This window comes from Macrobrachium rosenbergii, chromosome 4 (assembly GCF_040412425.1).
Source record: "Macrobrachium rosenbergii isolate ZJJX-2024 chromosome 4, ASM4041242v1, whole genome shotgun sequence".
Taxonomy (NCBI): domain Eukaryota; kingdom Metazoa; phylum Arthropoda; class Malacostraca; order Decapoda; family Palaemonidae; genus Macrobrachium; species Macrobrachium rosenbergii.
In genome coordinates this window covers 8,965,127-8,988,368 of record NC_089744.1, presented here as the reverse complement: position 1 = coordinate 8,988,368, position 23,242 = coordinate 8,965,127, and the positions used below count along the sequence as shown (strand labels likewise).

Here is a 23,242-nt window from a genome sequence, read left to right as displayed (position 1 = left end):
TGGATCCACAGAGGAGCAGAACCTTGGGTAGTCAAGGTTGTAAAGGAGGGCTGCTCCATCCCATTCAAGGAGAAGCCTCCTTTAGGCAGGCCTCCACTCATCTTGACTGCGTACTCGGAAGGCTCCAAGAAGTTTTCGGCCCTTTCTTAGGAGGTCAAGTCCCTCCTTCTCAAGGGAGCTGTGGAAGAAGTCAAGGGCAAATGGCTCCATCTCCTCAGCATAACCTGCCTTTATTTAGATGACTGGCTTCTCCATTCCCCGTTTAAGGCGAAGTACATGGAGGACTTAAAGAAAACTCTTCGCCTGACACAAGAGTTGGGCATTCTGATCAACGAACAGAAATCTCAAATGACTCCTTCACAGGAGATTCTATATTTGGGGATGATCCTGAACTCCAGACTTCTCAGGCTTTTCTTTCCCCAAAAAGAGCCAGCTCCTGCCTGCAAACTGTTTCTCATGTCAAACTGGAGCAGGAAGGCCCAGCTGGACTCCTCCATCTTCCCCATCACATTGGAGATCAAAGCAGACCTTCGATGGTGGTTGTGGGAAGAAAGACTTCTAGAAGGGAAGTCACTTCTTTTGTTGAGCCCCAACCTAGACTTTTATTCCGACACCTCAGATCTAGGTTTGGGAGCCCTTCTAGAGAGTTGAGAAGCAAAGAAACTTCCACATCAATGTCAAGGAGCTCAAGGCTATTCACCTGGGCCTCCAGTCCTTTTGGGCTCTAGTCTTCGGCAGGACAGTAGTAGTGCATCCAGACAACACTACTGCCTTGTCATACATGAGCAAACAAGGAGGCACCCACTCCTCCTCTCTCTGCAAGGCCGCGAAAGATCTGTGGATGGAAAGTAACCAGGTGACAATTATCACTTGGTTCATCTGAGGGAGACTGAACGTCTTAGCAGAGGAGTTGAGCCGTCTCAAGCAGGTCCTTCCGACAGAGTGGACTCTGTACCCCCTAGTCTGCAACAGTCTGTGGAGGTTATGGTGTAAGCTGACCATAGACCTTTTTGCGACATCAAGGAACCACCGCCTTCCTCTCTTCTGCTCCCCAGCCCGAGACCCTCTTGCATGGGCAATGGATGCCATGCACCTGGACTGGACAAACCTCGATGTGTATGCCTTTGGGATGATCAGGTAGGTAATAAACAAGTTTTTGTATCATCGGAACGTGTCAGTGACCCTAGTTGCTCTGTTCTGTCCCAAGAAGGAATGGTGTGCAGACCTGCTCCAACTATTAGTGGGATTTCCCGAGGCTCTTTCCACAAAAACGGTTGCTGCTCAGACAAAACCACTTCTTCAGGTTCCACCAAGGGTTGTCCGCTCTGGCCCTGACAGGCTTCAGACTGTCAGGACCCTCATCAGAGCGAAAGCTTTTTCGAAACTAGCTGCAGAAGCTATTGCTAGATGCAGACTATTTTCCTTTAGCAAGCTCTATCAGTCCAAGTGGACAGTATTCAGAAGATGGTGCAGCCACCATAACATCTCTTCTGAAACGTCTGTAACCCAGATAGCTGCTTTTTGCTTTACCAGAGATCCTCCAGGAAATTGTCGCCCTTCCTATTAAAGGGAATAGGTCGATGCTCAGCTTGGTCTTTAAACATAGAGGTCTGGGTCTGTCCTCCAACCAGGACCTCAGCGACCTCATCAGTTCCTTTGAGACTTCCAAGCAAGAGAGGTCGGATTATGTTTCTTGGAATCTGGATGTAGTATTAAAGTGGCTTTTAGGTCCCAGCTTCATGCCTCTTCACTCTGTCATACTGAAAAACCTTACCAAGAAAACTGTTCCTTGTGGCATTGGCCACCGCCTAACGCATTAGTGAGCTCCAAGCAATCAACTAGAGAGTTGGCTTTTTGCAAGGGGATGCAATTTGCTCCCTCTCTTGGGTTCCTTGCCAAGAGTAAGGACCCTTCTAAACCCTGGCCCCATTTGTTCACCATTAGAAACTTAATGGACACCCTTGGACCAGAGGAAGAAGAGAGGCTCCTTTGCTCTGTGAGAGCTCTTAGGTACATCTGCAAAGGATGGAGAAGATCAGGGGACCTTCTAACAATCTCTGATGCATGGTAAAGAACCCTTCTCGTCCTCTTTCTAAGAATGCTCTGTCCTATTTTCTGAGAGATTTGATATCTGAAGCACACTCTTAGATTCAAGGGTACATCTTGCCTACGTTTAAGGTTAAAGCTCACTAGGTTCAGGCTGTTGCTACCTCACTTGTGTTTGGGGCACAATATGTCTCTCTCAACCATTCTACAATTAACAGTGTTGAGTCTCAAGGGAAGCCTGGGGGTACATTGTACATGAGTGCCTATCAGTTTTTAGTGATTGGGGTGGGTTTTTATTGCAGTGTAGGTGATAGCATTGTTTTATTTTATTCTGGTTCTATCCCCAGTGCAAGGGGACCCTTTTAAACTTTGCTAGCCATCGGAAAACTTCCTTCACTGAAAAGTTCCCACTGAAATAGGGGCGACATTTGGCTATACTGCCATGCTGCTACAGGTTAAGATGAGCGCCTACCAGGTAAGGAAACAACAAACATTGTATCAATGCCAGCAACTTTTCTATTTCAAAGTCATTACTTTTCTTAATGTTTTGGAGTAGAATGTGTCAATGTATCCCACCTCCTTTTAGTGTGGAATCAGCTATGTAATTACCTGGTAAGTAACTTATATGAAAATGTTATTTTCATGATAAAATAAAGTTTCATATATACTTACCAGGTAATTACAGAGTCAGAGTTCTCCCTCCCCCCCTCGTATGGACATAAGGGCACAAACAAATTGAAGCTCTTTGCTAAGTTGTTCCTCTCAGTACCTGAAGCGGGCGGGGCCTGTCACCTACACAAAACAAGAGAAGCGCTGCCGCAATATGGTAAAAATGCGTGAAATATGATTAGATACAGTAAAATAAGTTTTATTAAAAATATCATTATTCTCAATACAACTATTATTTGACTTTTGCAAATGGATATCTGTCACTCTAACAATATATATATATACACACAACCGAATAGAGACACAGCTGATTGCCAATGTCATATACTGTAACTATCGAGTGTTTATTAAGAATTATGTAAAAATTGTCGAGTTGTTAAACCCTGCTGATTCTCAATGGTGGTTCCCTTAAGTAAAAATAAAATATACATTTTCATTCATTCTTCATGCAATGGAGATCTTAATAAACAATACCAGTAAATTAAAACTGCAGGTTATAGCCGAGGCTGAATAAAACAAATAATCGGGCAGGCGAAAATCGTGTCCGGAACTGGCAAAATCACACTTAATGCTTATATAATCAAACAATGTGCATGTTTTAAACCCAACTTTGTTAATTTATAAGACAAAGTATCTCCAAATTATATTTCTTCTAGCAACTAATGGCAATGAAGGTTTTGAGAGTACTCAATCAGCCGAGATTTTGAGAATGTAAGCAGTATCAAATGCAAATAACATACAATGAATGTAAACAGTATCAAATGCAAATAACGTACAATGACAATGTTTTTATTATGTAATACAGTAACAATATGATAATAATACATGCAATATACTGTAATTGGATACAGCAAGCAAAACAACATTTATTTAAATCATTATTATTTTATAAATAAATATACAGGCAGTCTCCAGTTATCGGTGGCCTCGGTTATTGGCAATCTGGTGTTATGCCGCTTTTCTAGTGACAATGATAACTGGATTTTCGGTGCTGATCCCTGGTTATCGGCGTCGATAACCTGATATCAGCGCCGATAACCAGCTTTATTGATTGCATTTTAAAGAGGAGATTGTGGTAATTGTACTTTGAAGCTCTAACTTTAGCTCTGTTTTTTATTTTATAGCAGAATCTGGCATTCTGCAATGAAATAAAGATTTATCAGATCTGTCATTTTTTGAACAAAGTTTTACCATATGGAAATTCTTTTGTTTGCTGTTCAGAGTCAGTGAACTATTCATTCTTGATGCCAGATACCACCAAGTTACATCAGTTGGTGTTGCTTTCTATGCCATGAATATAGTATTCAATGAGTGGAATTGTATTAATGCTATGCCTTTTTTTTCATACTTTAAATATATATTGTGCAATTTTTTTTGCCTTTAAATAAACATTTATGTTTTTTTTCCACCTAGGTTGGATGTATGAGAGCAGGGGCAAGGGCCGTACAATGAGCATCACATCTCGTTTATGGTTTTCAGCTGTGAAATTTTTGACTGGCTTCTCCCGTCCAATGCTGTATTCCTACCAGGGATCGCTTCCTCGCCTTCCCCTGCCAGTTCTCAAGGATACTATGACCAGGGTAGGAAGGATTAGTAAAATAAATGAGCTCCTTTTTGTATAATAATTTTATTCAAACAGATTAACAAAATGAAATTGTATATGAAATGCTTTTGACGTAGTTAAATGAATTCCTGTGATGATACATAATGTTGTTTATGTTACTGATATAATAACAATAAAAAGGGTAGGGAAATTTAAAATATGTTAATAGAGGGCCTCAGGAAAAGAAAAAATTAGAAAAACCTCTTCCTAAAAGCTTGGTAAATACCTCAAAGTCTGTTTTAGACTTATCTGACATGGATGATTTAGTACAGAAAATTCTGACAATAATAAAATGGTAAGTGGAGGGATCTCTAAATATTATTGTGCCTAAGTGCATCTCTGGGGCCATATAAGTAAAAACTTTAAAATAACTAAAGTTAAGAGTACAGTACTTTATAAATATCACTGGAGACAGATCTAGCAGGTTTTCCATGAAGTTTTACAAGACCAGTTTATTTGGGTCTGGCAACAGTCCTGAAGCAGTGCAGCAAAGTTTCCTACTTCAGGAGGGGAGAATATTGTTTCAGGATACCTAACAATTTTTTTTTTTATGTGTTTGGTCCATGTATGGAGTACATCCATTTTCTTCTGGATTGTATCTTATAATGTCACGGGGTTTTATCCATTGTTTGTCAACCTCTGTCTAGCCTGCTCCAGCTTTACAAGCCCTGCAGTTGGAAGCCCTCTTGAATTAGGTGCCAAAGTAACACCTCTTGTACAAATCTGGATACCTTTCTAGAATTTGTGGAAACTAATGCGACTTAATGGGTTTGTTATTTTCTCTATGATGATGTCAGAGAAAGGAGGTTTTGTTCTTACTGGCTACTGCTATGAAATTGAGAACTGAATTACTTCTGAAGGTGGTGACCAACCTCTTTGGTTCATTGGCTCTTTTAATTGTGGGTTGTCTTGATGACTGTTGGTGTAACAGAATTTGTCATGGTGTTTATATTTGTGATACTATTTAAATTTTTACCTTGTATTTGATGATAGAAAAAATTCTTAAATCTTAACAAAGCTGTGGCAAAACAATACAAAGTACTGGTTTAGAAGCCTCAGGAGAACCAGGTCTCATCACAGCTGATGCAGTTGCATAAAATCACTGGGTCAGGCACGAGTATATTTAAACCTGAACCAAGAATTATTAATGTGAAGATACTTATAACTTCTTCCTTTTCCAAATATATTTTTCTGTTCTTTTAGTTATGAATACTTAAACAGTGATGGTTAATGCAGTTTGAAAAAAATGAGGTATTTTATTAATTATTCAGTATATGCAAGTGAACAAGGTTGAAAAGAGCACTGAAGACACCATTTAACCATGTTTGAAAGGCTTCATGACCTCTGTTTCAAGAATGCCAATCTCTTTATATCTAAAACTATCTAGTTTAACAGACCCTAGACAGCTAGCTGAGTTTACTGAAGTGGCATAAACATATTCAAGAAGTTAATTATAACATTCAAGGATAAGAAGTTATTTTTTTGTATTGAAATTAGTTGTTATTGTTTTGCGATTGTTAACAAGCTGCAAAATTCAGTATCGTGACCCAGAGCACTTTAGTTTAGCAATGGCTATAAAGCAAGCCATTAAGGTAGCTAGTGTTGTGTGCACTCTTAAAATTGTCACAAGTTACATAACTTTGGTCAGTTTCCTTTATCAAGACAGCTTTGAAGGCTGACTAATGCCCTGACTATTGTTAAGACAGTAGCAGCTGTCTAACATAAAGAAAATTAAATAAAAAATGTTGCTGTTAAATGTTCACCACAAGGATTAACAATGAACATGGTGACTAACAAATTCGAATGCATTAAGAGAAAACAGAGATATTATCAAGATTTCTTACAAAGTATTTTATTACAAGCTTTATTAGTATAATGAATGTGGCCTTCTCTGTTAGAGTTACAAATTAGCTCTTTCATCTACTTAACTACTTTAATAATAACTAATAATAATAAACATGACTTCTCTCTCCCATTTCTGAGAACATCATTTTTCTTCACTGCTGTATAATATAAAATTTGTTTTATGTAATATTTTTTTTTATAGTACTTATACCAGTATTTATTATGAAATTCTCTCTTGCAGTACCTCCGCAGTGTACGACCCCTGATGGATGATGAAGCCTATGTCAGGATGGAGAAGCTTGCAGATGATTTCCAGAATGGAATTGGGAAGAAGTTACAGAGGTGTGTGCTTTTGTTTTCAGTTATTTAATTTTGTATTTATTCTTTATGGCAATGGGTACTTTCTCTATGTAGTACATATTTTTTGTGGTAAATTTAATTGAATGGCAATGTTTTACCAAAGTTTCTTTGCATGATCATAACATTTTAGTTAGGAAAAAGAGAGTATTATTAATGTCTCCTCTGATTATGCAGGCAATTTTACATAGAAATTATATATGATACAAACTAAAAACTGAAATGTTAAAAAAATGGTGTTATCATGTAGGTAAGGTGTCACTCGTAAAGTGTATTTGAGAACAAATGAAGTTGAAATAATTATAAAACCTGAATTTGCTACAAGGGATAATTTATTTTGTTGGAACTTATGATTTGTGTGTGAAAGGGGCAAGTGAAATTTTTGCAGAGTTAAAAAGCAAACTTCATCTTGTTTTTGTGTTTTTCTCTTAGTTATATTGATTTCACAAATCTTATTTTTTGGCAATAGGAAGTAAAGTTTGTCAATCTTGATAGATGTGTTTGTTTTATCAGTTTATGATTTATCACTTGTAAAATTTATGGTGGTTACTTCAGGTGTTCTCTTCACCTTCCTCCGTCTTATGCACTTTTAACCTGAAATCCTTTCATATGTACTACAGTAACTGATGCTTTTCTCCCATTTTCTGTGCATGGTCCAAACAATGTGTGTTTGATATCAAAGCTTATTTTCTAGCTCCTGAATGCCATGTTTGTCATCTACATTCTAGTTTGTGATATGAATATGATCTTAGCAGTGCTCTCTAGGTACTCATCATATTTAGTAAAAAGTTTTTTTTTTTTTTTTTTTTTTTTTTTTTTTTTTTTGCAAATTCCTGTTTTGTTGCCTTTGGAAGCCTAGATCTTGTGATAATGTGCATGTCAGTTTTTTATATATATAGTAATTTTTTTTAGTTCCTACTTGTCGGAAGGGGTGTGGATTTCTGTGAAGTGCAAGTGAAATGTATTAATTTTGTGTCGATTAAGCTATAGTCTTTAAAACATGCTGAGATTGCTAGGGTGTGGCCAGGAAAAGAATACAGCCCTGCCAGACCTATTTATCCTTTTAAATCTCTTCTTCGAGGTTAATCCCATGTTTTTGGCTTTACCTGAGAGCTGTCGTTTACTAAAGAAAAAGCGTTGAGTAAATTTTGGTTGTTAATGATTTTTCTCTTTTTATGCTTTTTGAAATAACAATCGTAGTTCTCAAAATGATACTGTAATGCGTTTAATGCATTAACGCTTAGAATTTGCTTTGGTGGTTCGGCAGAATAACTTTTCTAGACATTTAGTTATTATCCATATTCTATTTATCAGTTATTAACAGGTTATGTGATTAGATATTTCAGTGCTTCTGTAGGTTAAATTAACTATTCATCATTTAGTAGAGAAAAATAATTTATTATTAATTACAGGTCCCCTTGTTGTTTCTTTAAAGTGAAGTATTTTAATACATTACAAAAATTTCTTTGGCCTGGAAGTGAAGATGCTGGCAGTAGAGAGATATGTTCCGCTTGGGCTATCCATACTACTCCAGTGACACTGGCTGCTTGAGGTGACCACCGTTGTTGTTTTATCAAGATGACCTTTTAAATGCCCTCGCTGACCACATGTCAGTGAAACTGAGGTTTGGCAGTGGCAGCCAAAAATTATGCTATATCTCTTCGTTTCTATAAAAATAAATTAGGTTTGTAAAGAAAGTGTGTGAAGTCAAATATATTTACGATATTATGTGTAAATGAATAACATTTTTTGGTAAATTTCACTTGAGCAAGCTGTAACAAAGCAAAACTTTTAATTACAATAATAATGAGATGTTTGACATTGTCACAAATTCCTTACTTGCCCCACCCTAGCGATCTTAGAGTGCTTGAAAGACAATAGGATATCTCAAAATCCTAGCTCAACTTGCAGTTCACATACTGTAGGCAATGCAAACTTACACTAGGTTAATGAAGTTTCTCTCTCTCTCTCTCTCTCTCTCTCTCTCTCTCTCTCTCTCTCTCTCTCTCTCTCTCTCTCTCTCTCTCTCTCTCTCTCTCTCCTTTAATTACCACTTACCTACTTAGCAGTATGGCAAGTAAATTTGAGTTAATAAAGAATAGATGTTGCTAGTAATTCATTTTTCTTTGAAGTGGATGCTAAATAGCTTAATACAGTTCTGAAAGGGGAAATGCATGCTGAAGATAGGGGTAGAAAAAAAAACTGTGAATACATTAATAGTGGACTTTGGAAAAGTGGATGATGAGGGTATTACTAAACTAATGGGTTATTTGTTTGTACTTATGACTAGTCTGACAGTCTCTTTCCAATTTATCTAGACTTTTGCTGTTATTTCTCTTATTTTTATTTCAATTCCACTATCACAAAATTGGATATTGTAGTATGCCACCAGTTTAACAAAAGATATACCCCAGGGTCTGCCTTCCACTGTAAGACAACAAGTATATGTATGCTTGACATCAAAAGTACAATAGGATATTAATATCTTAACCTTTGTTTTGTTTTCATCATTCAGTGTCAAAGATTTATTTACCTATTCAATTCAATGGATGTGTTTATGCAAACACAGACTAAAAATATATGTTGGTACAAAAGTCAGTTCATTAATACATTATGTCAGTAAATATACAAAACTGTCATTAATAATGTACGGTAATTTTGTGCATGTAACCTTACTTTGGAGAGATGTGCTTGTAAGGTAAATGAAGCATGATGCAGTCACTAAAAACATCCATCACATAATGTGCAGTAAACTTCCAAATATCTTGTACTGAAACAGCCTTACAAGCTACATGAGTTGGCAAACACCTGAACTGTGTTAAGTCGAGGTGTTACTATAGATCTTCTCTCTCTCTCTCTCTCTCTCTCTCTCTCTCTCTCTCTCTCTCTCTCTCTCTCTCTCTCTCTCTCTCTCTCTCTCTCTCTCTCTCTCTCTCTCTCTCTCTCTCTCTCTCTCTCTCTCTCTCTCTCTCTCTCTCTCTCTCTCTCTCTCTCTGCTCTTTCTAAGGTGTGTAAATCAAATCCTAAAATTACAAAACTAAAACTTATTAAACAATTTTAACAACGAATCATTTAAAATGAAATTATGGAAGATAGATAGTAAACCCATTAAGCATTATCACGAAGCAAAGTAAATAATTGCATGTCAGATATGATACATGGGGATTATTTCCTGTCCCCCACCAAGTCTCTAAACCAACCCCATTTCAGTGAAGTCTGTTACACATAACTTTCAAAGTCATTTTTGTCACTGGTTCCATTTTAAATGACCACGTCCCACATCGGCCATTTTAAATGTGCATTTATTCCGGAGTATATTCTCCCCAATTATTCATGGGTCCATTGAAACATTCCTGGCAAAGAACAGAACCATCTCTATTGACATCTAGTTTATACACACCAAAACACATGAGATAAATGGTAAAGAATGACAAAAAGAGCAGTCACTAAATAATCAGTTTCATAAAGGTGAGTGATTTTTCTAAGTCTCTACTTACTCTTAAGTAAATGGGAATCTCGATTCCCAGCATGTCCAACATGCCGTTTTTGATAGGGCCATCACATGAGTGAGCAATCTATCACAAGCCTATTTGCACCAAGCATTTTCGTAATGCACAAACGGATTCACATACCCATTTTAACACACCCCAATATCTGGTTATAACCAGACCAGAAAGTTCCATGGAATAATAATGGAAATTTCCATTGTTGACATGCAACACTGTATCTGAGCACCCTCCGAACAATGTTCAGGTCATCGATCGATCAGTTGCTGAATTTACTGATGTTCTCATGTGGATAGAATCTCCGTGGTTTCCAACTGCCTTCGGAAAGACTGGCACAGCTGAATCTCAAAAGTCGCTGTACACTATGCACTGAATAAACACTTTAGACATCTGCAAAATTCTGAATACAGCAAGTGTTTATATGTTACAAACATCTCAATATATATTTAACATATACTCCAAATCAACTCAATTTGTTCCAACATATCTCTTAAACCTCTGCTGTTAGTAGACTTCTTGTTATGCACTTATGTTTTTTATTTTGTTTTTTATAAAATGCATATCTTTCCTCCATCAGTGTAGTTCAATCTTCAGTATCTTTTCATTTATTCTCTACTCTTTCATTCTATTTCTACCATTACCATTTTAATATTGTGACAACTCCACTCTCTTCTCTGTGTTATCACATTCACATCCACCGAATCTATATTAATTACCAGCTGTCTTTGTACCCTCCTTCTATGTATGAAGCTTCAAATCTACAACATACAGTCCCTCTTATTGTCAGCATCACCACCTCCTTACTCCTTAGAACCATTTTTCACAGTAGTTTTTTGTTAAGATTTCAAGCACCCCTACCTGTTGGAAGGGTGCTAGAGTTAGTGCTTATTTTGTGCATTAAACTGACTTTTATATAAGTGACTTACCCAGTAATTACATAACTATTAGTTTTCCACGTACGGCAGCTTAAATTCAGATTTTGCGGATAGCACCACGATTGTTCAGTGTAGGTGCACAGTACTGCCCCCTAACAGCGATACATTCTGTTTACTGCCGTACTCAACTAAACATCTAGTGTTTACAGCAGCTTATTCTTATTTTCTGGTTATATCACCGGATTTCAGTAGTTTTTACACAACCACCGGAACGCATATTTCATAGCCTTCGAGCAGAGATCATAAAGGATGAGTCTTGTCTTTTTTTTATTTTGTTTGTTATTACAGTACCTTGATTCAGATAATTAACAAACCAGCTACTTGCAAATCACCAGTAATAGTTTGGTGTTAGAAGTAATTCTCAAATGTTACACCATTCCTTTAGGCCAAAACTTTGACATTGTTTTGCTTACCGGGCTTAGGCTACGTGCAAGTCGCCGGTAAATAATTGCCTTAAAAGTAACTCTTGAATGCTACGCCATTCCATTAGGCCAAAAACTTTTGCATTCTTGATTTGTTTGACTGGGCATAGGCTGTGCCCAGCCACTGGTAAGTGATTGCCTTAAAAGTAATCCTTGGATGTTATGTCATTCCTTTAGGCCAGCCTTTTGCTTTTAGGATTTGTTTACCAGCCATAGGCTATTCGTAAGCCGCCGGTAAATAATTACCTTAAAGTAATTCTTGAATGTTACGCCATTTCTTTAGGCCCAACATTTGCGATTTGTTTTTTGTTTATAGGACCTAGGCATCTCACAAGCCTCTGGTAAATTATTTTAAAGTAACTCTTAAATGTTACACCATTCCATTAGGCCAAAACTTTGTAATTTGTTTTGCTTACCAGGCCTGGGCTACTCATCACACTTTCCTTTGCAGAGAACTGAGAAGTTTAGGGGCTGGAACGTAGTAAGGAGAGAATGGTGCATAATGTTTGGCTGCGGTGAGCCTTAGGAGGAAACGTTCTTGACAGCTGAGTATCAGCTACCGGTTCTCGCTTCAGCAGTACTTTGGAACATTGCAGAGAAGGTTTGTACGGCCCCGGCATACAGAGGTGTTTTTCATGGTGTCAAGCAATCGTGAATGTTCCACATCTGTAGCTCCTAGCCTCCAGTGCTGGCTACTTGCATCTACTAGTGGTGGGCGTAATCGGTTACTGGATTCAATCATTAATTAGAGAATAAAAACAAATTGTTGTACAATATTAAAGTCGGTTTTGTTTTGATACTTTAATGCTAAAATGACTTTTTTATATAAATTTATCTTTTATTTCAGAAGATACATGTACATTTGTGATCTTAAAATGCATGCATGTCTGAACATGTATAATGCTAATGTTATTCATACATTTTACACATGTTTTTATGCCCAGATACCAGAAATTGCTATAAAGATAAAAAAAAAGTAGTTAGTAATCGATTACTAATCAATTATTTTTCATGAAAGTAATCGGTAACCACGATTACCAAAAATCACTAAAACACCCACCTCCTGCCTCCTCCCACCACCCCATGCATAGGAGTGACCACCACCTACCTCCACGCGCTTCCTGCCTCCACACATCTCCTGTTTCCTCCCGCCTCCCAGGCCCAGCTCAGAGCACACAGCACCCGGCACTAATTCTCTGCTGCTACTAGCCCTCCTTTATTATCCACTTGCTCCCACGCTTGGCTCCCTCTCTTCCTTCCCATGCCTTTGCCAGCCTTATATTTCGATTATCATGAATTTAACCACTGTAAGAGTGAAGTGTTGTGCAGTGGAGGAGGTGGCTACTCTTCCCCCGATGCTCCTAGAGAAAGGTCCCTGTCCTGATCCCCCACACTGGGGAGAAGACATACTGGAGGTCCAAGGGAGGTTGGAGAGTTGAGCCTGTCGCCCCTTCAGTTGAGCCTGTTGCCGGTCCCAGGTATTGACAGACAGCCACGGGAAATTGGTCTTATTGGGTGTGTAGTGGAGGAGGTTGCTATCTGGCCCTTTGGATCTCCAAGACCTAAAGTAACTGTCCCGCTCCCCCACACTGGGGAGAAGATATACTGGCTGTCCAAGGGAGTCCGAGGGGGTTGCCCCTGATAGTTGCCCCCTCAGTCGAACCTGTAGTCTATGCCCAGTTGTCAGGAGACAGCCACTGAAAAGGCATCTTGGTGGAGGTGCAGTGTTAGACAGCCACTGGAAAGGCGTCTTGATGGAGGTGTAGTGTTAGTCAGCCACTGGAAAGTTTTTTGACAGAGATGTCCAAAGAGACAGGGTATAAGGAGGTGTCCTTACTCTTTGAAACAACTATCTTCTTTCCGGTGCAGACAAGCACTGTAACATGTTTTTGTTTCATCACACAATTATGGTTGCCATTCTCTGCTTCCTGTCAAGAGGTAGGGACGCAAGCTTCATCTCTCAGTCTTCCTACATTTTTGCTCTTCCCTCTGTCGCTCCTTTGGTCTTACTTCACGCCTGGATTCAACCTCCAGTCTCCTGGCACCAACCACCTCCAGTCTCCTGGCACCAACCACCTCCAGTCTCCTGGCACCAACCAACTAGCACTGACTCCGATTCCCGAAATCCCTCCCACTCTTCCAGAATGCTTGGCACCATTGGTTCTTGGCTTCCACTGCTGAGTGCCTAACTCCCTCTCACAGGCTAATTTTTTCTTTTTTAGAGGATTTTGTTTGACCTACAGAGTTGGTCACAGCCTGGTTTTGGACTAGGTCTCTGTATTTTTTGTTGTGCCTAGGTTTTTGGTGGATTATGGACTTTGCAGGTCTTTTTTAAGTTTGCCAGATATAAGTTCTGTTCCACGTACAGCTCCACATATGCTTTAGGCTGTACGAGGTACTGTCAGTCCACATGGACCGCAGAGTCAGCAGCAAATCCGCACTTTGTCTGCAGTTCGCGCCATGATCCACCAACAACAAAAGAGCTTCTTCGGTTGGCAAATCAATCAAGTATTCTGGCCATGCGAATTTTTCAGGGCTCTAAAGGTCTGGCAGTCATATTGAACCATCAGAAGTGTGTCCTTTCTTCCAAGTGGGCTTCGATCCCCTGGTCTCTGGGGATCTGTGGACTCAATGGGGGCAAGACGACTTTGGGCCTGTCTGTCACCGCAAGGACCCTTTGCCTCCTCCCTGGGATTCTCCGGTCCCAAACCCTCTAGTATGGGCAACAGTCGCCATATACAGACCGATCCTTCTTGGTTCTCCTCACCTTACACATTCTTTTGGTTCAGGGAAGCCCTAAATAAGTTTTAGGCTCATTGTAACATTATGAGGATCCTCATAGCCGCAATCTGTCCTACGTAGAATGACTCCTGATTCTATGACGGTTGTTGGTGGACCCTCCTTGCTCCTTCCCCAAGTGTTTCTCCTCCATCAACCTCCCTCAAGAGATACCACCAAAGGTGGTACACTCTTGTCCGGACAGGCTTTAGGTGATCTGGAGGCTTGTCAGTCGAAAAGGTTTTAAGATGTATCGCAAAGACTATGGCATGCAAATGTCAATCTTTTAGCTGCATCTACCAGGCTAAGGGGTCGATTTTCTGTAACTTACCTCAGACACTTCACCTCCCCTTATGAGACATCTGTGACCCAGTGGCAGTTTGCCTCTTTTCCAAAGAGGTCTGGGTTCTCTAGTACTCTTCCATTTAGGAGTATAGAGATATTTTTAACTCGGGTTTAAGCACAGGGACGTAGATTTATTCCTAATCTCAGTCCCTCCTCAAGTCCTTTACCCATTCAAGCAGGTAGAAATTGACTAAGACTGTTTGTTACCCTTGGGTATTTTAGCCAAGTTCAAGGTCCCATCAGACCTGGATCTGTTCTCTTTCCTGTTAGAGCGTTACAGACTCCCTTGACTTCCAGGAGCACCCAATCTCATGATCTAACTCTCCTGGCCCCCAGCTCCTCTGACACCAGCTCATGCTCTGAGTGTCCGCCAGCTCCCAAACTCCGAGCTCACCTGGTGCCCATCTCTCTGGTGCCAGCCACAGCCTGGTGCCAACTCATGCTCCGAGTGTCTGCCAGCTTCCAAGCTCCTAGCTCACCTGCCGCCCAGCTCCTCTGGCGCCAGCCACAGCCTGGTACCAGCTCATGCTCCAAGTGTCTGCCAGCTCCCGAACTCCTAGCTCGCCTGGCACTCGGATCCTCTGGTGCTAGCCACAGCCTGGTACCAGCTAATGCTCCAAGTGTCTGCCAGCTCCTGACCCCCCTAGCTTGTCTGGCTCCAGCTCTTGGTACAAGCGCCCAGTAGCACTTCCCAGCTTGGAAGTAGTATAGAGAGCTCTCAGTCCAGTTGGATTTTTTCAGAAATTCCCTGAGCTGAACTGGAAATCAGAGGATCATCCATTGCCTGGGAAGTTATGGTAAGAACCCGTCTCTTCCTCTGTCAAAACGTGTTGACTTCCATCTTATATGAACTACTACTACTTCTTCTTCTTCTTTTTCTTCTTCTTCTTCTTCTTCTTCTTCTTCTTCTTCTTCTTCTTCTTTTCTTCTTTTTCTTCTTCTTCTTCTTCTTCTTCTTCTTCTTCTTCTTCTTCTGTTTGTCAGACCTCCTTAGTTTTCAGACTCTGTATGCTCTTTATGTCCATTCTACTATCAACCTACCGGAAGTGTAAGAGATCTTTGCTTCTCATTATTTTTATGAAAGCTTAAACAGAGTTGAAATTTTCGTATGCTTAGAGACCATTTTTAGTGATTGGCATGGCATCACAGAAGGAAGCACAGGATGTTCTATTATCTCTTCACCTTTTCAGTAAGGTGTTGAGTTTGGAGAGCCAGGGGGTAGAACGTGCCTGGAGCACCCACCCCTCTCAGTGGATGGGTTGTGGTTTTATTTCAGTGTAGGTGTCAGTGTTATCTGGTTGTTTTTATTTTGGTGCTAGGCCCAAGGCAAGGGCGGGCACCTATCATGCTTTGCTAGCCATCGGAGCACTTCCCTAGCTGCAAAGTTCCCCCTAAGTAGGAGGTGACCCTTGGCTATACCACCACACCACAACGAGTTGAGATGAGCACCAACCAGAGGCAGTATCCACCTGCAGTAGCTCTCTTAACTGATAGGAAACGACAAACCTTGGTTTCAATGCTAGCAACTTTTCTATTTCAAATTCATTACATTACTTAATGTTTTGGAGTAGAATATATCCATGATCCCACCTCCTGTCAGTTTGGAATCAGCTATGTATTACAGGGTAAGTCACTTATATGAAAATGACATTTTTATAGTAAAGTTTTATATATACTTACCCAGTAATTACATGATCTGAGCCCTCCCTCTTCCCCTCTGATGGACATTAGGCATAAAACAGAATGAGGTGGTTAACTAAGTCATTCCTAGTACAGTATTGCCGTTAGGGGCGGTACTGTGCACCTACTCTGAGCAATTGAAGCACTACCCGCGAAATTTGAATTTAAGTTACAGTACGTGGAAAACTAAGAACTATGTAATTACTGGGTAAATATATATTGTAAAACTTTATTTTAATATAAAATTATCATTTTAATAATGTGTTTTATCCTTTTTAACAAGTCCTTTTTGCAATTCCTTATGAGTAACCCCCCTCATTCCTTTGGGTGTGTGTCCTACACAATGGTCTTTAACCTGGAAATCTTATAACCCATCAAGCTGGCTAATTTGTAATTTATTTTTATATTCAGGGTTTTAGAGATTGATTTTAGATGGGTACAGGGTAGATTTTGGTGCTTTAACCTCATCACTTTCTGTTATCCACATAATTGATTTAGCAATGCATTAATGATTTTAGTTGGGTACAGGGTAGATTTTGGTGGTTAACCTTGATTGATACTTGCTATTATCAGTTTAATCAAATTAACCATGAAGCAACAATTTTAGATGGATACAGGGTAGGTTTTGGTGTTGTAATCTTAATACCTTCTACATATCAGTTTTATCAAATTAACAATGCAGCAATGAGTTTGGGTGGTTACAGGGTAGATTTTGGTGCTTTAACCCAATTACTTTCTATTAATGTATCAGTATAATCAAATTAGCAATGCAACAGATACAGGGTATTATTTTGGTGCATTAACCTAATTACTTTTTATTAACACTGATGAGGAACACCGTTCAGGTGTTCGAAAGTCTTTGATTTTTTACATAGTAATATATTTACTATATAATTGTGGATTTTTATTACTCAGATTGTTTTTCACGAAATTGTGAATCTATTAGCTATCAGTATGATGATATTATCAATGCAGCATTACAGTATATGGTTTTTCTAAATATATTCATTTATGATTTTTGGTATTTTCTAGGTACCTTGTATTGAAGTCATGGTGGGCCACCAACTATGTAACAGATTGGTGGGAGGAGTTTGTATATCTGCGTGGTCGTTCTCCCCTAATGGTGAACTCCAACTTCTATGGTACAGATGCCATTCTTCTTCATCCAACAAACAAGCAAGCAGCACGTGCTGCTAATGTTTGTCATGCAGCTTTCCTGTTCCGTCGTCTGATCGAGAGACAGCAGCTTCAGCCAGTAAGATTCATTCTGTATTGATGTTATGACTCTTGGCTATCTTGTTTGTATTTTATAGAAATGCTTATGTCAGAGTTTTTTCTTTGTAATTTTTACCATCCTTATATTTTTTTTTATTCCAGATTATGGTCCAGAATGCTGTACCTTTGTGCTCATATCAGTATGAGCGTACTTTTAATACCTGTCGCATCCCTGGCATTGAAACAGACAAGATCGTTCACTTTGGGGATTCTACTCATATTGCAGTCTATCATGCTGGTAGATATTTTAAAATGCCATGCTATTATAAGGGTAAACTTCTGACACCTAAGGAGCTCCAGATGTAAGTGATTTTGTATTGTGATGGGTTATGAAAGGATATGAAATTGTTTGTGTTCCCATATAAAGTAAACGCCACATCATATTGATGCATTATGTCCTTTTGAATATGATGAGTTGGATTTGTTAAATAGACTAAGTATTCTTTAGTCTTTTTCTTAGACGAGTACGCTTCCCTACTAAAAAGAGAACTTCTTCTAATAACATACTGTGTATACTATAGTATATTCTTAACTTGCTTCATAAATGTTTGGTTAGCTGATGTTTCTCTCTCTCTCTCTCTCTCTCTCTCTCTCTCTCTCTCTCTCTCTCTCTCTCATATACATATATATATATATACTGTATATATAATATATACATATAATGTATATATTTTACTCTTCTTACTATCAAATAGTAGTTATACTCTTTCAGATTTTGTAGCATTGTGTGTTTTAAAGAAGGGAAATTTAAAATGAGGTTGATTTTGGGCAGTATTGAGGACTCTAGTTTTACTCTGTTTGATGTCTGTCCTTCTTTTACTCATACTTAACCATGTCATCACAATTCTTCCTACTCAGTTGAAGGGATTTCAGACAAACTTGTCACGTAAGTAGTCCATTGTGCGTCTATGTATATTAAGGGAAGTACACTCCATGAACACTTTTAAAGCAGTTTCAGTTAAGTATGGTACAAAAGTAGATTATCATGGATAAATGTGTATAAAATAGGTTTGGATGCTGGGAGAACCTATTTTTGGTAGCTGCTGTTGGTCCTCAAAGGAGTTACGCTCCCATGGTCCCCCTCAGGGCTCCATAAGACAGACCAACCAATTGCAAAGCATTCTCTTATAGTTGGTTTCGACCAGGATAGTGCTTGTTGGAACTGTGGTAGAATATATAAAGGGCTCAGGATAGGAGGGCTCTGTCTCCTGTCCTACGTCAACTGCCTTGGGTTTCACTACGCTCATGTGCACAGATGTGACAACAACATAAGTCGGTGGCCATCTTCATTACACACCATGTCTATGCAAGATAAATGTTCACCTCAGTCCCATGCCTTTTCGTCAGGGAAAGTGGGTGGGCTTGAGGACTCACAGTGGCTACCAAAAATAGGTTTTTCCCAAATTAAAACCTTTTTTTTTTGTAGCGTAGCTGCTGTTTGACCTCAGAGGAGCTTGGAAAAGAAATTGACAGGTGATGAAATGACATAGATCCTAATAAATAAAACCCAACAACCCAGTTTTATATTTTAAATTAGTAACTTAACAAATAATTACTTAGCTATAGTTTCTACTTTACATGGCAGCTCAAAATTCAAAATTCGCACTAGCGCTCTTTTGTTATGGGTGTAGGTATACTGCCCTGCCCACCTTCGGGGAAGAATAGGTACAACGTAGCTAAAGAGCTCGATTCGTTTCTGCTGGCTAATGGCTTAACACTGGTTATTAGCAGCTCTTGATTCATTTTCGCCTGATGGTTGGAGATTGTCTTTTGGTGAAGTACTCTTTGCTTTTGGTAGCACAGCTATTTAGCTTAGCTAGAATTCTGGAATATTTTTCGATTGTGACTTACCTGATTGGACTTTAGACTTATTATGTCTGACTCTAGTTTGTCTAGCATTAGGCATTGCAGCAAAGGCTGCAAAACTAGACTCACTTCTGCAAAATATGACTCTCATACCATATGTAGTTCTTGCAGGGAGCAAATTTGCTCTCCTGAGCTTAATTGTGAAGAATGTAAGGACTGGGATAAGGGGAAGTGGAAGACCTTACAAACACACTTCGATAAATTACAGTGTGACCGACTGAGGAAAGCTACAGCCAGGGCTGAAGCTAAGGCTTCTGCTACTACTGTATAGTTCATTCTCCCGGAGTTGTGCTCTTCTGCCTATCTCTTCAACACCTGCGACAGCTTTTTCTCCCATTTCCAGTCCTCCAGCTTTTCCTGTCACTCTGTTACCTAGCTCTCATTCTGCTGAACCCAATGCCATGGCCAGCTCAGAAGTATGGGTAGATACTGAATTTAATTTGCTTGTGAATATTGTTTCCCAGATTGAGAATTCTGTGAAGGTCCTGATGGACAAATTTAATAGTGTAGTGTCGAATGCAGTGTCAGTGGAGGGGGTGGCTGTTTGTCCCACCAATGCTCCTAGACCAAAGTCCCTGCTAAACTCCCCTTGCTTACCTGGGAGGAAGCAAACTGGCAGTCCAAGGAAGGTTGGTGGGGTTTGCCCACAAGCAGTCGTCACCTCATCCGAGCCTGTTGCCCGCCAATCCCAGGCTGCGGAGGAACGCCATTGGAAAGGCATCCGAATGGATGTACATGCCCTATCATCTAGTGATTCAGACTCTCCCACAACCAAGAAGCTTGGTGGTCGTTTTGCGAAAGTTTCTAGGCCATTGGAAAGGACGGGCTCTTCCTTGGAAACAGATTTGCCCCCATCTCGTAAGCGAACTAGAGAGAGGGAAAGTAGCCCTCTCCCTCTGTGTAGTTTTTGGGAATCTCTAGTAAGAGATTATCCGCCCATTCAGTTGCAAAAGTGCGCTCCGACCCCAAAAGAGTGTTTGCCAGTCCAGTTCATTGGCGCAGTGTCCGAGCGCCCAGTGTCTGATAGTGTTGTGTGTAAGCGCCAACTAGAAGATCGTTCAGTGTCCAAGCTATCATCTCTCGAGCGCCCATCACATGAGTGTTCAGTGTCCGCTTTTCCAGTCCATGGGCATCCAGTTTCCAATTGTTCTGATTTGGAAGATCCCATGTATGATTGCTCTGTGTTTGAACATCAAATCGCTGAGCGCCCATCATTTGGGCACCAAGTGTTCACTAAGAGTGCAGTTGCCACAAAAGATTCAGTGTCTGTTCCAACAGCGAGTGGGCGCCCAACGTCCATGCATCCAGTGTCTGTGGGCACTTCCTTCGGTTCACCCAACTTCCAGCATCTACGCGGCCCTGCAAGGAGAGCTTCCAGTACCTGATTCTTCTGGTGAATTTCCTTCAGTTGCTCAAAATCCTTCGTTGGCACTGCTTCAACTCTAGCTTGACAAGGTTCTAAGCCTTCTTCAAAAGCCAGCTCCGGTAGTGCAAGAAACCATGGACCCCCCCAAGATCACCCACTTCCTCCGTCGTGGAACCAGTAGAAGAATAGAAACCTGCATCAAACTACTCAGCGCTGCTCATATTTCATGATCTGCTACCCTTCGTTCTTCTCTCCGGCCGTCCCATCGTCTCTGGGGTTGGGTTTCTTGATGCGACAACCTCCAGGTACTGCCAGACTTCCACGTATGGTTTTAGCTTTGACTTCGAAGAAAACATTCGCATGTATGGATGCCTGGTTAGCAGAAAAGAGAGATGTTGGGAAAGCAGTTTTCTCTTTGCCTCCCTCTCGCTTGACAAGGCAGAAGTATCTGTCTTATGCAACTGGAGAAGCTCCGTCCTTGGGAGTTTCTGCCTCCTCTCAAGGGAACTTCTCCAGTATCATAGATGCTTCTCGTCGTTCAGCTTTCTCTTCAGCCAGAATTCTCTTCGCCGAGTTGGACCATCTACTTAAAGACATCTTTAAAGCCTTCGAGGTCTTCAGTTTTCTGGATACGACAGTGGGAGCTCTAGCTAAGAAAATAGAAGGCTGTACTTCCCTTCAAGAAAACTTTGCATCAGACTGGCTGGGAGTTGTGGTGTGCACTGATAGAGCTTTAAGAGATGGAGCACTAGAGCTGGCGACCATCTTCACAACAGGTGTCCTTAAAAAACAAGATTTGTGGTACTCGTTTACGGCAAAGGAAGTCACCCCATCTCAGTGTTGTTCTCTTCTTTTTTGCCCCCCTGGACAAGAACAGTCTATTCCCACAGGACACCCTGGAACCCGTTTTAGTAGAGCTACAGAAGAAATTGACGCAGGACCTTCTCGCTCAATCCACCGAAAGGACTAAGTTCCCCGCACAAGCCACTGCAACTACTACCACATCTCCTAGAACTTCGTCGCCCTTGCAACAACAGTCCTTTCGAAGTTCTAGAGGTCGTCTCCAGTCCCAACCTAGAGCCAGCCTCTGAACTTCCAGACCAACCAAGAAACCCGTTAAAAAGCCGGCACCTCGAAAGTGAGTCGTCTGTCCTTCAGTGTTCCAGTGGGAGGAAGACTTTCCCATTTCTGGACAGAATGGAAGAACAGGAATGTGGAGCTTGTGGGCTGAAGGTATTGAAAGAGCTCTATGCAATCCCTTTTAGGGAGAAACCTCCCTTAGTAACCTCTCCCATCAGCTTAACAGCCTACTCGGTAGGCTCAGTGAGGTTTTCGGCCCTATCTTGGAAAGTGTCAGCCCTACTAGAGAGGAGGCTGTGGAAGTAGTCGAGGATGTAAACATGGAGGGGTTTGACAACTGTCTCTTCATGGTTCCCAAGTCTTCGGGAGGATGGAGACCTGTCCTGGACATCAGTGCCCTGAACCTCTTCGTTCAAACAACGAAGTTCAGAATGGAGACAAGTCGGTCAGTATTGTTAGCCATCCGCCAGGGAGACTGGTTGGTCACAATTGACATGCAAGATGCGTACTTCCATGTTCCAGTTCACCCGGATTCCAGGAAGTATCTGAGATTCATGTTCCAGGACTGAGTGTTCCTGTATCGGGCACTGTGCTTCGGACTCCATGGCCCCTTAAGTTTTTACCTGGGTACTCTATCCCCTAGCAAAATGGCTACATCTCATGGGGATAAACATCTCTCTGTACCTGGGCGGCTGGCTTCTACGCTCCCCTTCTAGATCTCAGTGCACGGAGGACCTGCAGAAAACTCTTCGTCTCGCTCAAGATCTAGGCCTTCTGATAAACTTCAAGAAGTCTCAGCTAGTCCCGACTCAGTCTATTCTATATTTGGGGATAGTGATAGACTGAGTTTTTGGGCTTTTCCATCCCAACAAAGGATCGTAAATTGTCGCAGAAAAGTCCAAGACTTCGTAACTCACCCTTCCTGCTCAGCCAACGCATGGATGAGTCCTCTGGGAACCCTCTCTTCCATAGAGGAGTTTGTTCCATTAGGCAGGCTACACACAAGAGTACTGCAATTTTACCTCAAGGCCAATTGGCAAAAGAAGTCATTCCCCGGATTTGTTCGTTTTCAATATCACTCCCCAGATTAAAGAGGACTTTCTGTGGTGGCTAGCAAAAGACAGATTTGCGACAGGAAAGTCTCTGGCTCCAATGAACCCTGACCTAACGTTATACTCAGATGCTTTGGATCTGGGTCAGCGAGCCCTTCCCAATGATATGGAGGTTTGAGGAACATGGTCTCCAACTGAAAGAAACCTCCACATCAGTGTAAAAGAATTAAAGGCGATTCATCTTGCACTTCAACATTTTGCAATGCAGACCTTAAACAAGACAGTGGCGGTCCATTCGGACAGCATGACCGCTTATATCAAGAACCAAGGAGGGACTCATTCTTTTTCACTCTGCAAAGTGACCAAGGAATTTCTTTTGTGGGCAAGAAGCAGCGAGACCCAATTGATGACCTGCTT

The 23,242-nt window shown here is 40.7% G+C and overlaps 1 protein-coding gene across 5 annotated transcripts in view; it reads left to right on the top strand.

Moving 5' to 3' along the window:
- The window catches only part of whd (carnitine O-palmitoyltransferase whd), a 195,008-nt gene that overhangs the window by 71,136 nt on the left and 100,630 nt on the right, over positions 1-23,242 (top strand). For all 5 annotated transcript variants that reach the window (XM_067089946.1, XM_067089942.1, XM_067089932.1 and 2 more), the window contains exons 5-8: positions 4,129-4,295; positions 6,405-6,505; positions 17,219-17,441; positions 17,564-17,763. In XM_067089946.1, the coding sequence (XP_066946047.1) occupies positions 4,129-4,295; positions 6,405-6,505; positions 17,219-17,441; positions 17,564-17,763 (691 nt within the window). The remainder of the gene's footprint in view (positions 1-4,128; positions 4,296-6,404; positions 6,506-17,218; positions 17,442-17,563; positions 17,764-23,242) is intronic.